The following is a 21,311-nucleotide window of genomic DNA, read 5'->3' on the forward strand; positions in this document are numbered from 1 at the left end:
CACTCTGGTCAGAAGAGCCTGTCACATCCCACGCCCTCCGTTTACCTGTGGAAGAGAAACTCACACAGCTGTCCCACCTGTGCACCGACGTGACCAGAGCCACACCACACACGTGAGGTTTCCTGGAACACAAGCAGCCAGCCAGGCAGAGCTCAGGGGTGACTCTCGATGAAAGATGTAAAGATAGAGCCCCAGCAGACTGCCGCAGCGCCTCCCCAGCCCCTTACAGAAACTCTTATTGTAGGGCTAATTTGGCACTGCAAACAGACGCCAGGTAAAGTCTACTAGACTGGTTGAGATGAGACCACGGAGCACCGGACCCCGGAAGACCACGTGCCACCCAGGCTGGAGGCTCTGTACGAAAAGAGAACATCTCTTGTGGCTGCGCGTCCTCTCGAGGAATGACAGCCTTTCCATTTATTGACTCCTCGAGGCTTCTCTCCAAAGCTCGTCGTGAGCATCGGACGTGCACCAGGGTTCTCTACGAAGAGGTCAGCACGCTTTTTGCTCAGCGCGGTCAAGAAGAACGAATGAGACCAAAGCGGAGTTCCAGGGAGCTTTTATTGAGTTTAACCAACAAAATCAGGATTTTACCATTCATCTTTTTTGCACTCGGAACTTGTGAAGCTCTTCACAAGTCAGTGCTGTGATGCACACGCCGCCAGAGAAAATACATTCTCAACAAAATCTGAGCTCCCCTGGAGAGTTTACCAATTACCAATTTAACAGAAAGCCAATTTTCCCCTCCCTCCCCTGAATGTTTTCAAGGACTAGTCCATGTCGTTTGCTGGTTAACAGTAAGAATACCGACCTCTTGACTAGGGACCAGTGGATTATGATATTCCACCTGAATTCCAAATAATTTCTTTTCTTGAAGAAATAAAAGTTCCAGTTTCTTTCAATAAAGGGAACAGTGACTACTTTCTTCTCCTGACACCCCTTCCCCGTAATTATTGGTTAAAATACAGCAAGGCTGTATCTTAATAAACCCATCCCTCCCCCCCACCCCTCCTCACCCTTCCCTAACTTGTCTACAGCAGAATTTAACAATGCTTCCACGTAGGGACGTTTTAGCAACACAACGGTAAACTGAGCAAAATCTATAGGATAATCTGCCAAAGCCTCATTTTGAAGATCGGATGCAAGCTCTTTGGTCCAGAGACCTAGTTTGTTACAAAAATAAACTGTGATTCACAAAGATGGACCGGAAGTTCACAGCAATAGGAAAACTCTCTGCGCGGACTACTTTTGCCCGACCTTTACCACGGTGACCGCACTGCTGCCGTTCCTGGGAACAAAATTCACTCTGTCCTCAGAAAGCAACAGCCGCGCAGCCCCAGCAGCACTACAGAGTCCAGCACCGGGACAAGAACCACCGCAACGGCAGCTCGGGAAATGCGGCATGGCATCTCCGTAACCTCTAGAACAGAAACCAAGGCAGGACAGCCATCTGCTCAGGTTTGTGTCCCATCAGTCATTTGAAATAAAGAAAACCAAACGTGTGAAGCATTTTTAAATCCTCGGAGCAGACACCCTCCCCCATCCCAAGTAAAAATAAAGAACAAAAGATCAGAATGAGATGATTCGACACCAACATGTACACAACATGAATTCATGTTGAGCTTCCCTGTTCTTACCCACAAAAAAAGTCACAGAGGGCAAAGGAAAGATGCTCCCATCTCATTCTGGAAATTAAAACACGTATTTGAGACCGACCCACCCCCCTCCCTTTGGGAAAAGCCCTCCAGCAACTGCAGTGCACTCCTGACGGCACACGCCCAGAGACCAGCCTATAGCTTCTCTCGAGTAAGCTGGCCAAAGATTCGCATCACCCTCTTCACAGCCACTTCACCCAGCTGTGAAGCTTCATTTCATCGGATTCACGGAGTGACGCTTTTAGGCTTCCGAGGGGAAAAGTGCAGAACACATCAGATTCTCGTTCACGTCATCTTTGTCAGAGGAAGTATTTGACCTCGGGCTCATCACTGAAGGCTCCAACTAACACATAAACATAAAAGCTGGTACACAACCAGCTCCAACAGGAGCTCGCAAGGAATCTCAGGAAGCCAAGATTTCTATACGCTCCTTACTCCTGAGTAGGGAAAAAAAACAACGAAAAAAACCCCAAAACGAAGTTTAAAAAAAACCCAAAACAAACAAACAAAAAAAAACCAAACTAGGATTATCCTAGTCCTTTGGAGCATCTTTCCATTTGCAAGATCGCATCTGTTAGAGATAGCCTACTAACACCAAAAATAGGCTGCTTCCTTCTTGACAAGAAGCCACCTAAAAATGGTGCCCCCGATAGTTTAGGTAAGTGCCAATCCTCAATTAGAGGCCAAGTTTAGAAGTAATACTTTCAAAAGTTCTGTGCTTCGAGAGGGACCATCAACGCATGGCACCAGGCTAACCTACCACAAATCCAAGCAGAGCACACATGTCTGACTCAACATCGCTATCCTGTTCTTGTGACATGTGCATGCCCTGGCAAGATACAAAACTTTGTATTTACATTTTTCATGTCTTTGTTGCACTAAAATGATCCCTCTTCTGTCTCTCTGGAAAAATCGTAAGCTGGCTGCAGTACAAGAGCAAGATTTTACTTTTGGTCAAAGTTACCACCCACAAACTCCCACCCCCCACCCCCAAAAAGCACCCCAAAATTGTTTACATTTAGTACCTGCCAGTCAGATGTAAGCTGTGTGGCTCACAGAGTGTCTGTGACCAAGCTCTTGAGTTTGTACTCTAGTGCAGCATTTGCTACAATTATGGAGTCACTGCTGACAAAAGGAAAAAAAAAAATCCCTAACACAAAAACCTTTCCATCTTGTAAAGTTGCTGTCAGGAGGCACCTGACTTCTACTTATGATCCTCAAGAAAACGGATTAGTAAGTCCGCCTTGTAGTTCCAAACAATTTTACTCAAATTTAAAAAAAGGGTCAAAACGGGGAGAAATTAAGACAATTAATTCCTGCCTCAAAGGTAAGCAAGCGTGGTGTGAGTGCAGCATCTGTATACGCAATAAACGACTGAGCAAAAGGGACTGCATTCATCCAGGTGCCTCCTGACAGCGTTTGGTGAACAGGCTAAAAGGGAATTTAAAAAGAGTACAGTTTTTGATTTGTCTCACTCCTTTTGCCTGTAGATCAGGCCAAACATCAAGCATGTTGGGAGGGGCACAATTTAAAGCAACACTACTTGACCAGAAAGCACTTTTCAGCAATATACAATGCAAAATGACAGACAGCAATTCATGCCAAAACAGAGGAGATGGCAAGCAGCTTTCTGCAGCTTCTGACATTAACATGGGTTTGCCCGTACCTGCTCACAAGTCTGTATAAGAGGCTGCTCTGGGCAGAAAATGCACAATGCTGCAGGAAGTAAATCAATCCCACAAAGCTCCAGAACTGTCAGTTTATGCATGTAAATTGGTTTTCTACGGTTTCTCTTGAACCCGCATCCACGCCTTATGCGTATACCGCTCAGCAACACTGACGCCCACTGCATTTCCCTCACGCCACGGTGGAACACAGGTCATGGCCCCCTTCAGAGCTTGTCAGGTTCCTGAAGTTTCTAAGGGGGAAATCAAAGAGCATCTCCCAACAGGCTGAGCTACAGATTTTGAGGCCTCGCAGCCCCACAACTGATCTCTTCCATACGAGCGGTACAGGACAGTGTTGCTAGCACCAGAGCAAACCCACCCTGACAAGGGACACTTGTAGAGGCCTGCTCTTCACAGAGGTCAGAGCACTTCTCATTGTTTAGTGTTGCAGAAAACTGAGCCCCTCTCATCTTTAGCTGCTCCCATAATCAGTCTAATCCCTTTAACCCCAGCAACCTTCATCACAAAAGAAAAAGTTATATATGAACCCAAACAGAAAAAAAAATATCATATTTACAAAGTTTGTACAATATACACATCTGATTTTCTATGGGACACACTGCACCAGAGGAAAGAGGGCCATGGCTCTGAAACAAGTCTACATATCAAGTGCTGTAACTACTAATGGAGACTCTTATGGAAACCAGTCTTTAGTGTTCTGCTAGAGCATAGGGCTTTTCTTATGGCTCCTGCAAAGGTTGACAGGCTACTCTTTCCTTCTGGAGCTATGATGCTGCACCTAATCAGCCCAGACTTTAAGTTGGTTTCATTTTAAATACAGGTATTTACAGTGTGGGTGAACTGCAGATGCATATCAACTCCTCCAATTAAAAAAAAAGTTGAAGAAAAAAGTAGTATTACCAATACGTTTCACCTCCCAGCCCTGGGCTTGAGTACTTGGGGAGGAGGAGAGGGGGGAAGAGAGGGGAACTTTGACCTGAAACCAAAAACGGCTGTTGATTCCTTGGGCTGTGTTGGAAAGGTGATATTCTGAATGGTCTCATAGCATAAGGCACTTTGCACGAATAAGTAACAAGCTCTTTAGCTTAAAAACAGATGAGTAACCAGGGAGAAGTTGAAATGCACTCAGTCGACGGTTGAAGAATTTGAAATAGCAGACAAGCTCGTGTTCATCAAGATTCTTCTCTTCTCAGGGTTTCTCTTCTTCCCTTGCTGCCCCTCCCACCCAAAGAAAAAAAAAATTTAAAACCAGCAGTTAGTGCAACTAATGTTCAATCAGCACACAGTGCAAACGAGTGGAAAAACAAAAAGACATTCCTTCTTTTTTCTTCTTTCTTCCTTGCTGCCAAATTTAAAAAGAAAAAAAGGCCGAGCTCTTTAGTCTTCATAGTTCCGAAATGAAAAGACGAAGAAAAACCCACAAAGAGAAGGGTATCCCCAAAGAAACGATGTGTCACAGATCTGGATCAAAGGGCTTCACCTTCTGGCATGTGTAATCAAAGTCTAAAAAAAAAAAAAAACACAAAAAAACAACCACAACACTCACAGTTAAATCAATTCTATGAAAAACCAGAACATAAGTAATGAATCACACTGACTGCAGCAGCTCTGGAAAAACAAAGGGCATTTGGAACACCTCAACCACAGCTTCGCAGAAAGAGGTGCTGCTAACGCCTCACTATACCTATGAGACACGACTACCTTCTGGTTTCTTGTCCTTTAGGGAAGCGGCAAACAGTTCTCAGGCAAGGTCACAGCATTCCCCTTAAGGAAGCCACCCAAGAACCTTTTCCAAGTTCATCACCTGGGGGCTTTTTTTATTTATTTACAAAACATGGAGAAAGCGCAGCTGGCAAAGCGGAGGCTGCAAGTCAGCTTGGCGCGACTGGCTAGGGCTATCCTTGGATGATTTCAAAGGAGGGACATTTAAACACTATCTAGCAGTCTGCTTCTACGGCCACCTTTTTTTTTTTTTATCACCCGATAAGAATTTCAGCAACTTCACTGGGATTCTCTTTCTAATTCACAATCTCCAAGAAGAGTACACAAAAGAATGATTTCTAACCCAAACTGTATGGTGTTTTATCTTGCGTGATATAGCATCTTAACCAGATCAAACATCATCCTGTAGCTATTTTGCTTGACTGCAATCCAGGGCGAGTTTTCTTCTTATAAAAAGGACTTGACTCAGCAGTTTTTCCTCCGACAGTGATCAGAAAGAGCACACTTGGGAGTCTCCGACAGTGAAACCTCACTTCCTTTTAAAGCTATGTAGACGACCTCAAGTGGCAGCAAAGATGAATTACAGCTTTGCTACCTACTTTGTTTACTTGCAAGAGTTCTGTGAACCAAAGGATGCAAAAGATGCAGCACCTTTAGCTTGAACCTATTCCTTCTAAATGGTGAGGTGCTTAGGCTCTTCTGTTGGTGCCCTGTTCTCAAAGCTATCCATTTTATCTCCTCAGCTTTTTGAGGACAACCTTCCTCTCTGCCCCTCACCAATTTCTCATTTTAGCTTAGCAATGCAGAAAGAATTCCTTAAGCTACTAGTAGCCATCCTGGCCTCTCCAAACACCATTCCCCGCTCCCCCTTTTCCGGTCTCCTTAGCATATGGTCAGCATTTCCATTAAAACAACTAAAAATTACTGATCCTCCCCTCCCAGCTTCAGCACATCCACAGAATTCCTTGCACCGACAGCGTATTTCAAACCCTTGCTTTCATGTTCAGAGCCTCCTTCAGCACGTCAGTTTCCCCTCTTCCCCCGCGGTAACATTCAGGCATCAGCTCTTCTGTCATCCAACACAACTTCTCTATTCAGGAAGGCATTTACAACATACGCACATGTTTACTGTTTCTCATCTTCTACAGGTTCACTGTGGTATTCTGCCACATACAGGCTCTTGTCAATGTTGCTCGGTATGGGTTTAATTTCAGTTCCCAACTGCTCCTCAATACTTTTCAGGTTGAATCGATCATCATAGGTGATCAAGTTGATGGCCAGGCCAAGATGACCAAAGCGACCTTGAAAAAAACCCCAAAAAAAAACCTAAACTGAGTAATAGAAGGCTGACTGAAAAAGTCTGCAGACTGTGGAGTTACTAACATCGCTCTCTGATTATAAAAGCAAATCCAGACCCTGTCACAGGTCTCTACAACTTCCACATCAGTTTTTGGTGTAAGGAGTTTCGTACTGCTATGGGAATAAGAAAACCCAGGAGGTTCAAAATGCTCTGACCAAACCTCCTCATTAATTACCAACGAAAAGTCTTCCATTACTGCATTATGCAGGTCCAGCCCTCCTTCAATAACAGAGCTCCTGAACAAGCCTGAACTACAAAGCTCAAGTACACCGAGTTCCTTAGTTTACTGCCTTTCTTATGGGTGTATATTTTGCTGATATCCAGACGTTAGAAACCTACCTTGGAGCACACACAGAAGAAACTTATGCTTAAGACACCACAGAAGCTAAGTCTTCAGTATAAAATTTTCCCAAAGTGCAAACAGAAGCATCAGTAAGTCTCCTGAGATTAAAGCAAAATATGCCTTTTTTTTTTTATTAGGCTGTTCAGAACAGTTTCAAGAGAACAGCCCTTTATTCAGATATTTATGTGGATAACCATCTGAGATGATACCCAAAACCAAATTTGTCAGAAAAATCAAAGCTACCTAAAACAATTCTCAGATACAGTAATAGAAAACAGAAGCCTATTCAAGCCAAAGAAACATCACAGTCATCAGCAAAGTTGAACCCAAAAGATGTTTTTTCTCTCACCTGATCTGCCAATACGATGGAGATAAGTCTCTGCCAGCTTTGGGAAATCAAAGTTTATCACCACATTCACAGCTTGGATATCAATACCTCGGGTAAACAGATCTGAAAGACAATCCAGGCCATAAAGAAAGTTAATTTCAATGAGATCAAACGCTGACACAGTATTTAGGATGGAAAGATTAACAACGATTAACATTGGCTTGCACTAGTTCCCAGATATAAGCTTCCCTTGTATCAAAGACAGTTTGATTACAATTCTGTTACAGCTTCTTCTTGCTCTTTATCCATTATAAACACGAATAATACAGGTAACAACAGACTTGAGATCCAAACTACATCCCACCAGCTCAACTATTTTTATTCCGCTTACAGTGATTTTTGTTGAGCCGACCCAGATGCTGCCACTGTACTGCCCAAACAGGCTGTGCAATGGAGAACTCTGATCGTACATGGGCCAATCAAAACTATAAAGATATTTAGAAGAGATGAGCTATGAACATTTACAGAATCGGCAAAACTTACTCGGGTAATCCTAATCATAGTTCTACCGATATTTCATAAAGCTTACGGCCCAACAACCCGGGGAGCACTCACATGTGGAAATATACAGAAAACATAACTACTGCAGAAAATACTATCGCAGTAAAACAATCCGTTAGCAAGTTGCACCTTCACAGTTTGTCACAAAAGACAAAAACCTACATGCCTAAAGGAGTGCTGCACCCTGCTACACGCAGGCTCGACAAAGACATCTTACCAACACATATTGTTTTGTTTCGTTACAAATCAAGTGATCCGTTATACCTGGGCTAATGGCTAATCTGCTTTCTATCACAACATTTAGAAACAAAAAAATGTTTAGGAACTCTTACCAGTGCAAACAAGATTGCGGCATAAGCCATTTCGGAAATCGTGGAACACACGATTGCGGTGCTCCTGGAGATATATATACACATATATAAAAACAAAGCAAAACAAAACAAAACAAACAGCTGTGACTTTCAGGCATATTCAAGTTACAAACACTGAACTTCAATCACGTGAATTCCTCCCCCTCGTCATTAGAGAACAGCCGAGTCAAACAAAGCTGCTAGTATGTATTTTTTAGCACTTCTTACCCATATGTTCTAAAGAACTTACCAGAGGGGCCCTTGGTACCACTTTTAGACAAAGACACTTAACTGACTGTGTTTTAAAGCCTCCTACAGTTGCATCAAAGCCATCTCAGAATAGGAGTATCTTAAGTTACAATTACATGAAACGCGCATCAAGGAAGTTAAACTGGTATTTTGACTACCGTCTTCCCCCAGAGCCCTGCCAAATTCAATGCGTGTTTTATTCATTCCCTTAAAAACTGAAGTCGACAGTACTTCTTTTTCCAGTATGAAGTATTTTTCACTACCGATGTAGATTTAGGGGTGGGACAAGCCAATTGTCTGTGAAGACTCTCACAAACGAGTCACTTTGGGCCACGCAAAGATTAAGTAATATCACTGTTAAGGAGTGAAATTAACAGTGGGAATGAACAAGTTGAAGGTTTCCGCACAAACATACTTGCATTTTGCCACAAAGATCATCTACCAACTGATCAAAAAGCATACAAAAATCAGACTTCAAGGAACCCACTTGCATATCTTGCTTCTCAACACCGACATCTAGTTCCGCTTAATTAATTACCGGTCCGCATATGGCCCAGTAAACATTGGCACGACTTGTGAGTTCCATGAACAGCAAGCTGGGTTTCCTCTAAAGATTTCATTTTAATTTATCCTAGCTTGTATATAAAATGAAAAAATGTATTTCAAAGTACTACTGGTTTACGTGCGTCACTTCAACCTTCTGACATCTTTTAGTACGCTTGCAGAAAACGAGGAAGTTATGAGTATGAAGCCCGAGGACACACGAGCTAACGTACAATTAACAGAAACACCTGCACCAGCAAAGCTGCCTATCACCTACGCCGAGGCCACAGGTGCTCGGTCGCCATAAAACAGAATCAGGGCTTTTGCCAAGATCAAAGCCACCTTCTCGACTTCTCAGATTCCCCTGCAGTCACAGTGCAAGATTTACTGTTTGCAAAGCCCTGCAGGATGCTCAATCGGCTGAGCATGGGGGTTTTTGTCATTTGTTTTAAATCAGGCTCTTTTTCAGCTGCATCAGTTACACTGTGGGGTTACACTCTCATGGCTCCCCGTGCTGGCAAAAGCAAGGCAGCAGCAGTAAGAACTGTGCCTTCTGGCTACGGTCTGTGCTTACACTGGACTAATTAACCTGACCTGAAGTACTCTTAAATACCAACTGACCAGCTACACTAAATAGTCTGGAAGGAGGTTTGGGGTGGGGGGCAGGGGGGAGAAATGATGTCTAAAACCAAATTGATAGCAAAGCAATACATGTTTCAGTTTTCAAAGAACATGCAAATTTAAAGCAAGCACAAGGCTTAATTCAGCTATGCAGTAAAGCCTGGGGTGGTGTGGAATAAACCACTGTAGACTTCATACTCACCTGCCTCATTTTAGCATGGATATAGAAGCAGGAATAGCCCAGCTGGGAGATCTTTTTGGCTAGCAATTCAACCCGTTGAGAGGAGTTGCAGAAAATGATTGACTGGTTAATCTGGAGCTGAACATATAAGTAGCATGCTCAGTAAATGCAGCATTTTATTAACAAATAACCCAAGACATAAGTCTAAATCCCGTCCAAAAAGAAAGCAAAGCAAGTATGCTGCTGGTAATTTACACAGTATATATTTTTGTACAAGAGGGGAAAATTTAACAAACTTCTATAACACAAAGGTGCAGGACAAGAAACATGCATTTTTAGCTTCAAGCTAAATAGCACATTTTGACAAGGAAAAAGTATTGTTAAGCCATCTTTGCCACCCTCAGTCTTATTCTTGGTTCCGAAAGGAAAAAAAGCTTCTCTATGTTCTTGACCCAGTCCTACTGCTTACCCTGGAAAACAGTGTATTGAGGCAGTGTACTTTCTGACGCTCAGTTACATAGGCATAGTACTGGGTAACTCCCTTCAAGGTCAGCTCCTCCATCAGATTAATCTCGTAGGGTTTCTGCAAATGGGAATTCTGAAAAATAAAGATAAGGATGAAGTGGGCATATCTATGTGCAAAACAACGTAAGTACTTCCCACCCTCCGGCACATTTAACTTCCTCTGTGGCAAGGATACGCTACCTAGCCACTCGCTCTTCACGCTGTACACAAAACAGACGGGGTGGGTAAAATTTCGCGAAGCGTTAATTATAAAACCAAGGCGGCTGAGCAGGCCAAACAGGAGCACCCTCTGGAAGCAAATCAGCACAGATGGCACGTGACTAATGTACACAGTGGAAAACAGCACCTTATAGGCAAGAACTGCGCGTACCTAGCTTTCCCATTAACGCTACTATGGGTCCAAAATTTATTTTCAAACTTCTGTCCTAGATTTAACCTGATTTAGATTAAAACAGTGAAGTTTGGACACATTAAAAAAGTGAGCACTAACGGCCACACACCGCTCATTCACACACTTCCAGTGCAATGTCACCATCATACGTATATGAATACACCTGCACTCACCATGAACTTCTGTACGCTCAAAGGGAAAGTGGCCGAGTAGAGCAAAATCTGTCTGTTTTTCGGTAGCGTGAGAATAATGTCTTCCATTATTTGAACAAAATCTTGAGACAGTAACTTATCTGCCTGTAACAACAGAAGTAATAAAGAGCAAGTTAAATTAATGGGGCGAGATTTCAGTCTTCTGGCAGTACCACACTGGGGGAGGGGGGCACAACAACTGGAAAAAAACCCAAACCAAAACACTAGGAGCATTCTCCCTGCCCTTATGATGGGACCGTCCCCTTTGGAGCACACACCACACTCCAAAAGATGTGTGATTTAGCTGCTGGAGACAGGATTCATCAGTAAAAGGAAATTTACCCTCCCCTGGTTTTCAGCACTTTGATTTAAACAGAATTAAATTCAGGAAAAATAAATGGAATCTAAACTGCAAACAGTTATCAGGGTTCCTATCAGAGTCATCCAAGAGCTTTCACAAAACTATTTTCTCAACCACTCGCTCAGAAGCCTGTACGCTATTGTACAATTATGTGGTAAGCACAGCTCGCTCTTTATAAACCGAAACCCAATGAAATGCATTCCTTTATTTCAGAATAGACTGTTAATCCGTTATTCAGGAATAGCAAAGAAGACAGCAAAGGCAAATCTTCCTAGGTTGTTTTCTTAAAAGATTCACATGGAGAAAAATTCCTCTGCCAAAACACCTTCTCAAAAATACTGACAAATGGATGACCCGTAACCTTACAGCATCTCTAAGAAAAGTTTGATTTGTTGCTGCGCATAACAAGGAGACTCACTGAGACACATCATTGCTTTAATTCGGTGTTAAAATCCCAAAACGTTTAACATGAGCAACTTGCCTCATCCAATACTATCATCTGGACATGCTCAACTTTTGCTACTCCTTTCTTGATGAGATCGAGAATTCTCCCAGGGGTAGCTATCACCACATGCACTGTAAGGTTAGGAGAGCAAAAAAGAATCGTTAAGGTGACTAAAAGGACATTTCCGGCATCCGTGGCCACGTTTCACACAGTTTGAGAGAATAATGACAGCATACAAACAGCGAACAAGACATATTGTAGTCTGTTCTGTAACAGGCAAACAATAACAACAAGCAGAAATTACACTGCCACACTGTAAAAGCCACGAACAAACAGCAACTGTAGTGTAGCAACAGCGCTCCGACCTGTATCATCAAGCCTCATTATGTCATCTCGCAAATTGGTTCCTCCCGTTGTTGCCATCACTTTGGCACCTCCCATGTGTTTGCTGACTTGGATACAGATTTGACTGACCTGCAGGGCTAGTTCACGGGTGGGAACAATCACCATTGCTGAAAGTTAAAAGCGTCAGTGTGAGTTACTAGTAATACACTGTATCTTAAATACTAATTCTTAGAGGAGACAGAGACTTTATGAAAGCTATACTTCTATGGTTTTGGGAGTCCCACTCTGGATATCCCAAACAAGAAACCGCTTACGACATGGCAAATTCCGTGCAAGGGTTCTCCATCCCTTGATATTGCCTCCGCGCGAGTCCCCCAGCCAGCACGCTTGCTTATTACTCCAAATCAGCCTTCTAGGGCAAAGACAGTAAAGTCCAGAAGATGTCTTCCGTTTCAAGCTTTTGAAAGCAACTGCGGGCCCCTCCACCACTCCCCATTAACTTTCTTTGAAAGTACAAGCAGATAACCTATGCGGCTCAATTTCCTTGACCAGTTTTAGGTTCAAGTCTGGTACGTAGCGAACGATACCATTACCCGGCTGCAGCTAAGCGAGATCCATCTCAACTGACCTTGTATGTTGTCCTTCTTTAAGTCCAGCCGTTCAAGTAAAGGAATGAGGTAGGCTCCACTCTTGCCTGTTCCATTTTTCGCTCTAGCCAAGATATCCCTACCAGATAAAGCAATGGGGATGCTCTCCTCCTGAAATGCAATGACAGACAGCGCACGAGGAATCGTAAGCCAAGCTCGCTAAGGAGGCTGGCCAAATTCAACTCTCCTCACTAACAGTATCATGTGAAATCCGATTGTTTCGTGAACAGAATATCCTGCAACTGCAAGCATCGCAGACTCGCAACAGGAAGGAGTTCAACCTATCAGTAAAGAGTTCCCCAACAAAGCAATAGCTCCGCCCTCCATATCCCACTTAAAAGTCCTTATCTTGCCTGGTCATAAGAGAACTGGGGATCAGGTACCACAGGAACAGTAAACCCATACTGACACATTAGGAAAAAAGCAAAAAATTAGGAAACAGTGAAGAGACTGATACCCACCTACATCTTACCATCAGAACCACCTCAGCCCCACGTAATTCCCACCTGCACGCTCCTGTAATATACTTCTCATAAAACCAGCAGGCTTTCCGTTTGAAACTTCAGCCATTCAAACACAGGCCCCAAGTATTTTTCACTGTACTATCTTTTACAGCAACATCTAAAGAACCCTCAGCCTTTTAGAAAGGCAACATGGTTAGAATCTGTTTTATGGCAGACAAACTACCTAAAAGCCATAGCTTTCTCATGCCTTAAGGAGATAAAGTGGCAGGGCTGTGTCAAAGATAATCCTCCAAAGAGCAATTAAAAGAGAGTTCAACCTCCCCGCTCCCCCTGAAGTTTACGCATCAACGGTTCCTTATAGAACAAGGCTTAGAAGTAAAAGCAAGATGGAGGGACAGAAAAGTAAACTTGCTAACATATTAATCTCTCTCCCGTTATCTCCATTACACTCCTTCCAGACACTTAGGATAAAAAAAGCCAAGACTGTATGATAAAGCCATAGTTACCTTTGTAACAACTAAAAGTACGCAGCCTACGGTAACTCAGTTTTCCGGAAAATTTACAGAACAGCCCTGTTCTCACCGGGACTACCTACGCGAAGGATGTTACTGAACAGAGGATTAACACACTAATGCATCCAGAGCGAAAAAGAAAATCCAAGTTAACTTCTCTAAAGCGTAAGTCAGTTGCATCTCTAAGTCACCCACTGCACGACTTAGTGATTTAGTCGGGCGTTAGAAATTCTCGCCTTCCCCAAAAGGCCACCAAGTTCTACCGTTCACAACCCCAGTTTTTCCAAATTGTGACACGAGTATCCAACATTTAAGCATGAATAAGAATTTCAATAAATCTATAAAAATTAAACATGCTTGTAAGTAGTCTGTTTGTAAACAACCTGAATAGGAGATGGTTTTTCCCAGCCCATTTCAAAAATTCCCATCAGCAACTCCCGTTTCAAACAGTAATCTTCAAACTCGTTTCCTTTTGTGGAGGTCACGTCCTGAATAATCAAAAAAAGCACATCCGTAAGATTAGGTCATACAACCCGGAGCTGTAGATTGGTCTGACTCAATGAGAGATTGCCTACGCAGAAAGACCATAAAGCGCATTCCATTACTATGTAGGAGTTCCCACTCATCTGTGCAATACCATACAGCAGAGAAGGAAACATTAGCTTTCTCGTAACCAAATACAGTACTGTGAACATACACTGACATCTTTCCACCCGCCTTGTAAGAAACACCAACAATCAGTCCCATGCTGTAACACCAATAAAGCAAGAAATCCACAGTAAACTCGATTTTTGAGCTTTCCAAGAGAATCATCTCTCCCGAGCAGTTGCAGAACAAATTAACTCTTCTTTTAAAACAGCAAGAGCTAAACTGCTGTTGCATCTTTGCTTAAGACATATATTTTGCCACTGCAGCTTCTCACACACCTTTTATTTAATACTTATGCCTACAATTCAACCATCCTTACCGAAGTTTTGATTCTCAAATCCTTTGGAGGGAGTTTTAAAGTCTTCTTCCAGTCATCACCAGGTCTATAGCAAAAATAAAATTAAAATAATTAAAAAAAAATCCGGTTTAATAATTCTATTTTGCATTTTTCTTTTCTTAGCTACAGTGATGAACATTAATATTTTCACCTCCTGAAAGCTAAAAGCGCCTACACATATGAGCTCCAGTCTTCCCTAAGCTAAGCAGGATGCAACAGGCAGGAAACTGTAAACAGAGAAAATCAGCAGTCTGCCAAGCGCACAGAGAATTTGTGAAATCTTTATCCAGTCATGATTCAAGTGCCATTTTTAGGGCATTGAATCAATCCAGTAGAACACAGATTTAAAACTGAGCACTGACTGAAGTCATATGACAGAAACTGGCTATAATAAATCCACACAAGAATATTTCATCACTTAAAAAAAATTCTCTTGCCCAGGGAACATCCATTCTCAATCCGCGAGTAATGTGCAAAGACAAAAACACACTTTTGGGGAGAAAATTAAGTAAGCACACACTCCACTCGTTGATCAAATGTCATCTTTTGCTCTCAGTGAAATTCTCATTCAGATCTCATCCTCTCTCGAAAGCCACTGTACAGAGGAGAGTAAGTCCTTCTCTTCCCCAATCCCGGGAGTCATGAGTGAATTTTGATGAGTTTAACTCATCAGTTTTGTTAAAGTAACCCATTTGGAGGGGGGTGGGGGGTGGAAAAAAAAAGAGGTAAATGAGTTAGGCAAACTTTAAGAACCTGAGTACTCCATTACGCGCTCTCTGACGACAGCTGGCTTTTTCTTTGCAAATAATTGAGTAACAAAGTAAAAGCGAATGTTGTTCAGGGGGAGAAGGAACCACGGGGAAAAAAAGAAAGGAACACGTTACCGTACCATTCAAGTCTTTCACATTTTTCAAAATTTCCAACCAGCACACTCACATTTTATTAGCACACTTCCAAAACCAGTCTGATGGTAGGAGGGTATCACAGCAGTACCATATTATCTCAGCTCAGGCTTTGGTGAATTAAAACGGGAGCGTTACATCGAGGAGAGCAAGCGCTACTATTTAAGATGAATGACAAAAGATAACCGACTTTAAAGAATTTCTCACCATGAGAAAGAACTGCAACAAACAACTGAAAAGCACACACAACTGGACTGAGACTAGGTGTCGTTTCCTCCTCTGTCTTAAGCTTCAGTTCAGTTCCTTCCCACTCCCCAACTTCCCTCTCATACCACTCGCAATGAGCAAAGAAAACAGGATGCTGCTGCTGTTGCCCAGTGGGCTACTTCTGACAAGCAGCTACATGTTCTGAAAAGCAAAACGTCAAATTCAATTTTCACAACGAACACATTGCAAAGACCACTGTCAGAGAGAAGCTCGCACATGGAAATACAGCTTTCTTTTCATAATGCACATCACAGGACACTTCTAACTGCCAATGTCATAAAACAACAGAAGAAAACTTTTTAAAATGGGAACCCAAGAACACTTTCCCATACGTGACTTTTAAATATTACTTTCGAGGCAACCAATACAAACACTTACTTAATAGCGGTGGTCATACTCTGTGCTTGCTGTTGAGTGCCATTATTGATTGTGTTGGCATTTTTCAGCTGGTTCATCTGTTGCTGAGTTTGTGTGCCTCCACCTCCTGGGCCCCCGCTGGGTTTTACAGGGCCTCTCAACTGCCCATTCTGACTGGATAGACCCATTATAACAGGGTTCTCTGTTCTGGCCGTGCTCATGTTTTTATCTTTAAAGATGTCTTTTTAGACTTCAAAACTTTGAAAGTCAGTACAGAAACTGTAATAACAGTTTATTAGACTCTCCAAAACGAAGAGATAAATAAGTCTTGCTCAATATATGAGTCCTTTATTGCAATGCAGGCAAGCACCTGTAAGTCACTCAAAAGTAAAGTAGTAACTTGCTCTGATGCACTGTGGATCAACTTTTTTTTTAAAAAAAAAGCCCTCTAACAAAGTTGAGTTATATCAGAATTCACTTGCTTCAATCTGAAAGAGAAGCAGACGATAACAATTAGTATGTGGATTTTTGTCTACGTAAATCACATCAGTTTACCATTGTATTTTAAGAATCACTTCTTCCCAGGCAGTGTGCAACAACAGTAATTGCTTTTCTATTTTGTCGGTGATAATTATCAAGACACGCACCAAACTTTTTTCCCTTTTCTATAAAGCTGCTTCTACCAGCTTCGGTCGCAAAAGCTAATTTTCTAAACAGCTGTACTTTCAGCAGCCTTCCAGTGAGTAACCGCTTGAAAAACACTACTTGCCCCCCCCCCCCCCCCCGTAAAGTAAGCATTAATTATATCAATTGCTTTGCCGGTTCTTGAAACTCCCCCACTTCTGGGACATAGCAAAGCAGCCCTAAAATGCTAAGCAACAACATGCACAAGTTTGTGACAGGAAGCAAGACCACAATATGAAGTGGACATTCCGGTCAGAACTGACAAAACCCTTAAGTTACTCTGATCACCCTTTTCACTTTGAGAGGGAAATAGAAACTATGTTATCTTTTTTTATTAAAAAAAAAAAAAAGAAACCCACCCCCAAAAAACAGCTAACCCTCCTCCAAGCCAAAAAGTTAGTTCAACCAGCTCACTCAAACTTTTAAACTAGGTATTGATTTAACAGTATTCGGAATAGCAAAACTAACGATATCATCAAGCTGAACTGACAGTAGCTTCCTGTTTTCAGTCTAAGTAACTGAGCCTAAACTGAAGCAGCGAGTAATACACATTTGCACTAGGTATCTAGCTACCTGCTTATGTGTTCTGCGTGATGTTACCTTCCAGCTGTCAGTAATAACTCATATTGCACTCAAAAGGTAACATTTGGTATATACGACTTAATATTGACACCGTATTTAACAGAAAGGTTGACAAAACTGTGAAAAGATAACACAAAGCCTACACCTTACATAAGGTAAGCATGGACCAGAGCTGAAAAGCTCTTTACGATGATATTAGGGAGCCAAGACGTTCCTAGTCCAAAACCTTTCAGAAGCAACAGAAAGTAGGCTTGCCTGTACAATTTCTCATCACAACACATCTGTATCTTGGGAAAACGCAAAGGAAAAAACAGCAGATTGCTGCTTCCTAACTTCAGCGTCCACAAAAAATGTGCATTTCCCCAATGAATAAAAGGCACATTCAAGAGGATGGAAAAGGAATTCAGATTCTTCCCAGACTTCTCAGCGGTTTCCAAGCAGGCCAATTCTCGCTTCGCAGCAAAACTTTAAAGTTTACAGAACTAGGATTTTTCCGCTAGTTATCTTCCTGACTATAAGCACTGTTTCAAGGCATCTCTAAAGAGAGATTTCTCCTGCCCATTAATTTCGTAAAAAACAGACGAGTCAAGAAAGTAACCAGGACCGCTTAAAAGGCCCGGATACCAACGCTGAGAAGTTCTCCAATATTGTAGGAAGTGGAACTTCTCAGTCCCTTAACCTCCCTTGCCCGTAACCACCCTTTAAAAGGACAGAGATCAAAGGAGAATGCACAGCCCCATCGAACCCAACCAATCTCCCCGTTCCCAGACAAGAAGCGCCACCATTTCGCAAACCGGTAGTCCGGCAGAAAAAAGGCCCCCCACGCCACAACTCTCCTCTCCAGGCGCAGACCACGTAGGCAAGCGGGCTAGCAGTCAGGGCAGCCACCGCCAGACCTTTCCTTTCGTCTCCCAGCAGCCGAGCTCCCGCGCCTCAGAAGAGCCGAGCCGGGCCGGGCCAGCCCTGCCCGGCCCCGGCACAAAGCGGCCGCGCAGCTCGCCCGGCCGCAGGGGCCCCAGCGGTGCCCATTGTTTCCGGGGAGGCCGGGCCGCACTGCGGCGTCGCCCCCCGCCGCGGCAGAGAGCGACGCAGCCCCCGGGCCCAGCGGCGGGGCCGGCGCCGCCCGCGAAACGCAGCTGCGCCACACCGGCACCTCCCGCCCGCGAACAATGGAGCGGCTGCCTCCCAACGCCCCGCCGCTCTGGCCGACAACCAGCGCCGCCGCGGCCCCGCCCCGCGGCCCAGCCGCTCCCGGCTCAGCCCGGCCCGGCCGCCCCCGCCCCGCTCACGGCCCCTCGGCGCCGCCAGGCCCCGCTCAGGCCCCGCCGCTCCCGCGGCGCGCCGCAGGCCGCGAGGCTCGGCCGGGCGGCAGCGGCCCTCCCCGCCCCGCTCCCGCGGGCCCGTGCCCGCCCCGGCGCCCTGGCCCGTCCTCACCGCCACCAGCCGCGCTCCCCCCTCGCCCAGGTATAAAATCCTCTCGCTCCCCCTTGGTGCCTTGTTATGGCGTCTCGACGCTCCAAGATGGCGGCTTCCTCCTTCCTCCCGTGCGCCCTCCCCCTCCCGGCAGGGCACGTCGGCCCCGCCCCGCACGCACTCACGCACGCCACGCCCGGCCCCGCGTCGGATCCGCCGCGCCGCGCTCCCTCGGACACGTGATCGGGCAGAGCCTCCATTAGCTCCTGCAAACACGGAAGCGTTTTTGCCCGTTTACGTCTCTTTAAAACAGAGGCGGACGCGCAGTGACAGAGGTGGAAACCACCAGCAACGGTGACGTCTCCTGCTCGGAAGCAGCACGCATTTCAGGCCCTTTACAAAGCTAATGAAAACATCCCTGTTGCCCGAGAAAAAACCTGGAACGTTCACGCGACGCTAACGCGTACACAAGAGGAAAAGGCCGACTCCCGCAGCACACGGGAGCCATAACCACTGAGCGTGACACGTTGGAAATAGTTACTTCCTTTTTAGATAGGTGTTAATTTAGACAAGGATTTTGACAAACCGAGGCACAACAGGAGTGTAATTTTAAACACCGGCCTAAAAAGGCTGGTAATTCCCAAACCTGTGCGGACAAATTTTTGTTCCAATGTTTTTCCGAAATGGGCACAAAAATACAGGGAAACCCATTTGTTTCCCTTCACATGGTTGTTTTTTCCCAGTTCCTCACATCTGCAGCTGTCTTTAGATCCTCATTTATCCCTGCTCTCAACAGCAAAACGCACCCCTGGGGCCAGCGCCGCGGTGCGCAAGGTGCGGGTGCCAGCCCTCGGTACCGCCAGAGCTCCGCCGTTGGCAGCGGGAGGAAGATGCCACGCCATTCCCTTCTCTGCCAGCCACAGCACAGTCATCTCCATCAGGCCTGGCGACCCTTCTGGTGTAATAATTTCACATGTTCCTGCCCGATTCACGTGGGAAATAAGACCAGCAGAGCCTTGTCCTTAATGTCTTTCTTTTGTTCGCTCCCAGACTACCTGCTGCTCCGCTGTGGGGCTGCTGCTGTGTCCTGAAGCGCCATCCCCTGGGGCAGAGAGGTCGTCCCTGGTGCGGAGCTCCCTCACAGGGCTAAGCATCACACTTCGCAGGGAGATGTACAGGAAGTAGCATGCTCAAACCTTAAAAGAACAAATGACAACAGAAATTAAGAGATTAGTAAACATGACTAACATCTGTAGGCAGCACATGCTACGCAAAGCTTTAGTTATGGCAACAGCAAGTAAGACAAATGGAAAACATTAGAGGTGAGACGATTCAGGAGCCAGAGGCGATCTGGCTTTTCTGAAGCAGAGCACGGAAAGTCAGTGTAGCGTCACAGAATCACAGAATCACTAAGGCTGGAAAAGACCTGTAAGATCATCAAGTCCAACCATCAAACCAACACCACCATGCCCACTAAACCGTATCCCGCAGTGCCACGTCCACACGTTCCTTGAACACCTCCATCGATGGTGACTCTACCACCTCCCTGGGCAGCCTGTTCCAATGCTTCACCACTCTCTCTCAGTAAAGAAATTTTTCCTAATATCCAGCCTAAACCTGCCCTGGCGCAACTTGAGGCCGTTTCCTCTTGTCCTGTCGCTAGTCACTTGGGAGAAGAGACCAACACCCACCCCTCTGCAAACATCTTTCAGGGAATTGTAGAGAGCGAGAAGGTCTTCCCTCAGCTTCCTCTTTTCCTGACTGAACAACCCCAGCTCCCTCAGCCGCTCCTCATCAGACTTGTGCTCCAGACCCCTCAACAGCTTCATCGCCCTTCTCTGGACACACATCAAACCGGTCACTAGATGTGCTTGTTCATCATCATTACACAGAATATAGCAACTTCATATGCAAGCAGTGCATTTTATCATCCTTAGGTAAAGCTGAATAATTTCCTATTATCAAAATACCTTATACAAGTTAAGGAAATTTTATGTTGCTGACAATACAAAAACAGTTCTCCAGCGAGAGTGTGTACCCATGACAGAAAATCAGAGTTCAGTCAGGAATTCCCATGTACGGACACCAAAACATTCCTCAAGTATTTATCATTGAATTTTGCAACAATTTTCTTCCATAGTCAGTTCCTTACCTGCCTGTGAAGCGACATCATTTTTCATTTAAATTTCTTTTCTCCTGATTTACTTGTCTCCCATGGTCTTCTCTCTCACTATCATCTTTCCCACATTCCACGTTACAGCATCACTGTCACCTACGGACTCACAATACCTTACTCTGCACGGTACTTCTGCTTTGCTCACAGGGTGGTTGGGGTGGGGAGCGGCGGGCAGCATTTGTTGAAGGTCAAAAGCCATCTCGCAGACAGAGCCGGTCCCAAACATGCCCTGCCGTGGGGAGCAGCACCCTCGCTGCTAGCCCTTAAAGGAAGTCCCTGATGCTGAGTGCTCCACCCTCCAGTTCTACCTGAGTGAAAACATCCTTCCTAACCTCTCTGTCTCCCAGGCACAGCAGTACCTCACTTCTTGCTTCACCGCACCCTCACCACCCCTGGCAGCGCAGGGCCTCGGGACAGCCAAGCCATGCCAGACATGGCTCGCTCAGTCTGTACTCCCCCCATG

General features: G+C 44.7%; 1 protein-coding gene across 1 annotated transcript; it reads right to left on the reverse strand.

Moving 5' to 3' along the window:
• Positions 1–1,036: 1,036 nt before the first annotated feature.
• DDX6 (DEAD-box helicase 6) lies at positions 1,037–18,732 on the reverse strand. Its single transcript, XM_059829674.1, has 14 exons — positions 18,694–18,732; positions 16,015–16,481; positions 14,450–14,513; positions 13,866–13,970; positions 12,488–12,617; positions 11,880–12,026; positions 11,551–11,645; positions 10,691–10,813; positions 10,071–10,199; positions 9,623–9,739; positions 7,990–8,053; positions 7,118–7,219; positions 6,187–6,366; positions 1,037–4,846 (listed from the first exon to the last, which is right to left on the reverse strand). Exons 2-13 carry the CDS (start codon positions 16,212–16,214, stop codon positions 6,191–6,193), a joined length of 1,452 nt encoding a protein of 483 aa, XP_059685657.1. The 5' UTR covers positions 16,215–16,481; positions 18,694–18,732; the 3' UTR covers positions 1,037–4,846; positions 6,187–6,190.
• Positions 18,733–21,311: the final 2,579 nt, after the last annotated feature.

This window comes from Gavia stellata, chromosome 26 (assembly GCF_030936135.1).
Source record: "Gavia stellata isolate bGavSte3 chromosome 26, bGavSte3.hap2, whole genome shotgun sequence".
Lineage (NCBI taxonomy): Eukaryota > Metazoa > Chordata > Aves > Gaviiformes > Gaviidae > Gavia > Gavia stellata.

Coding starts and splice junctions, on each gene's coding strand:
- DDX6 (XM_059829674.1), bottom strand. CDS start 16,214: ATGAGCACGGCCAGAACAGAGAACCCTGTTATAATGGGTCTATCCAGT. Junction 8,054..9,622: donor TCCATGCTAAAATGAGGCAG/GTGAGTATGAAG, acceptor ATATATCTCCAG/GAGCACCGCAATCGTGTGTT. Junction 6,367..7,117: donor CCATCGTATTGGCAGATCAG/GTGAGAGAAAAA, acceptor GTTTTTTTCAAG/GTCGCTTTGGTCATCTTGGC.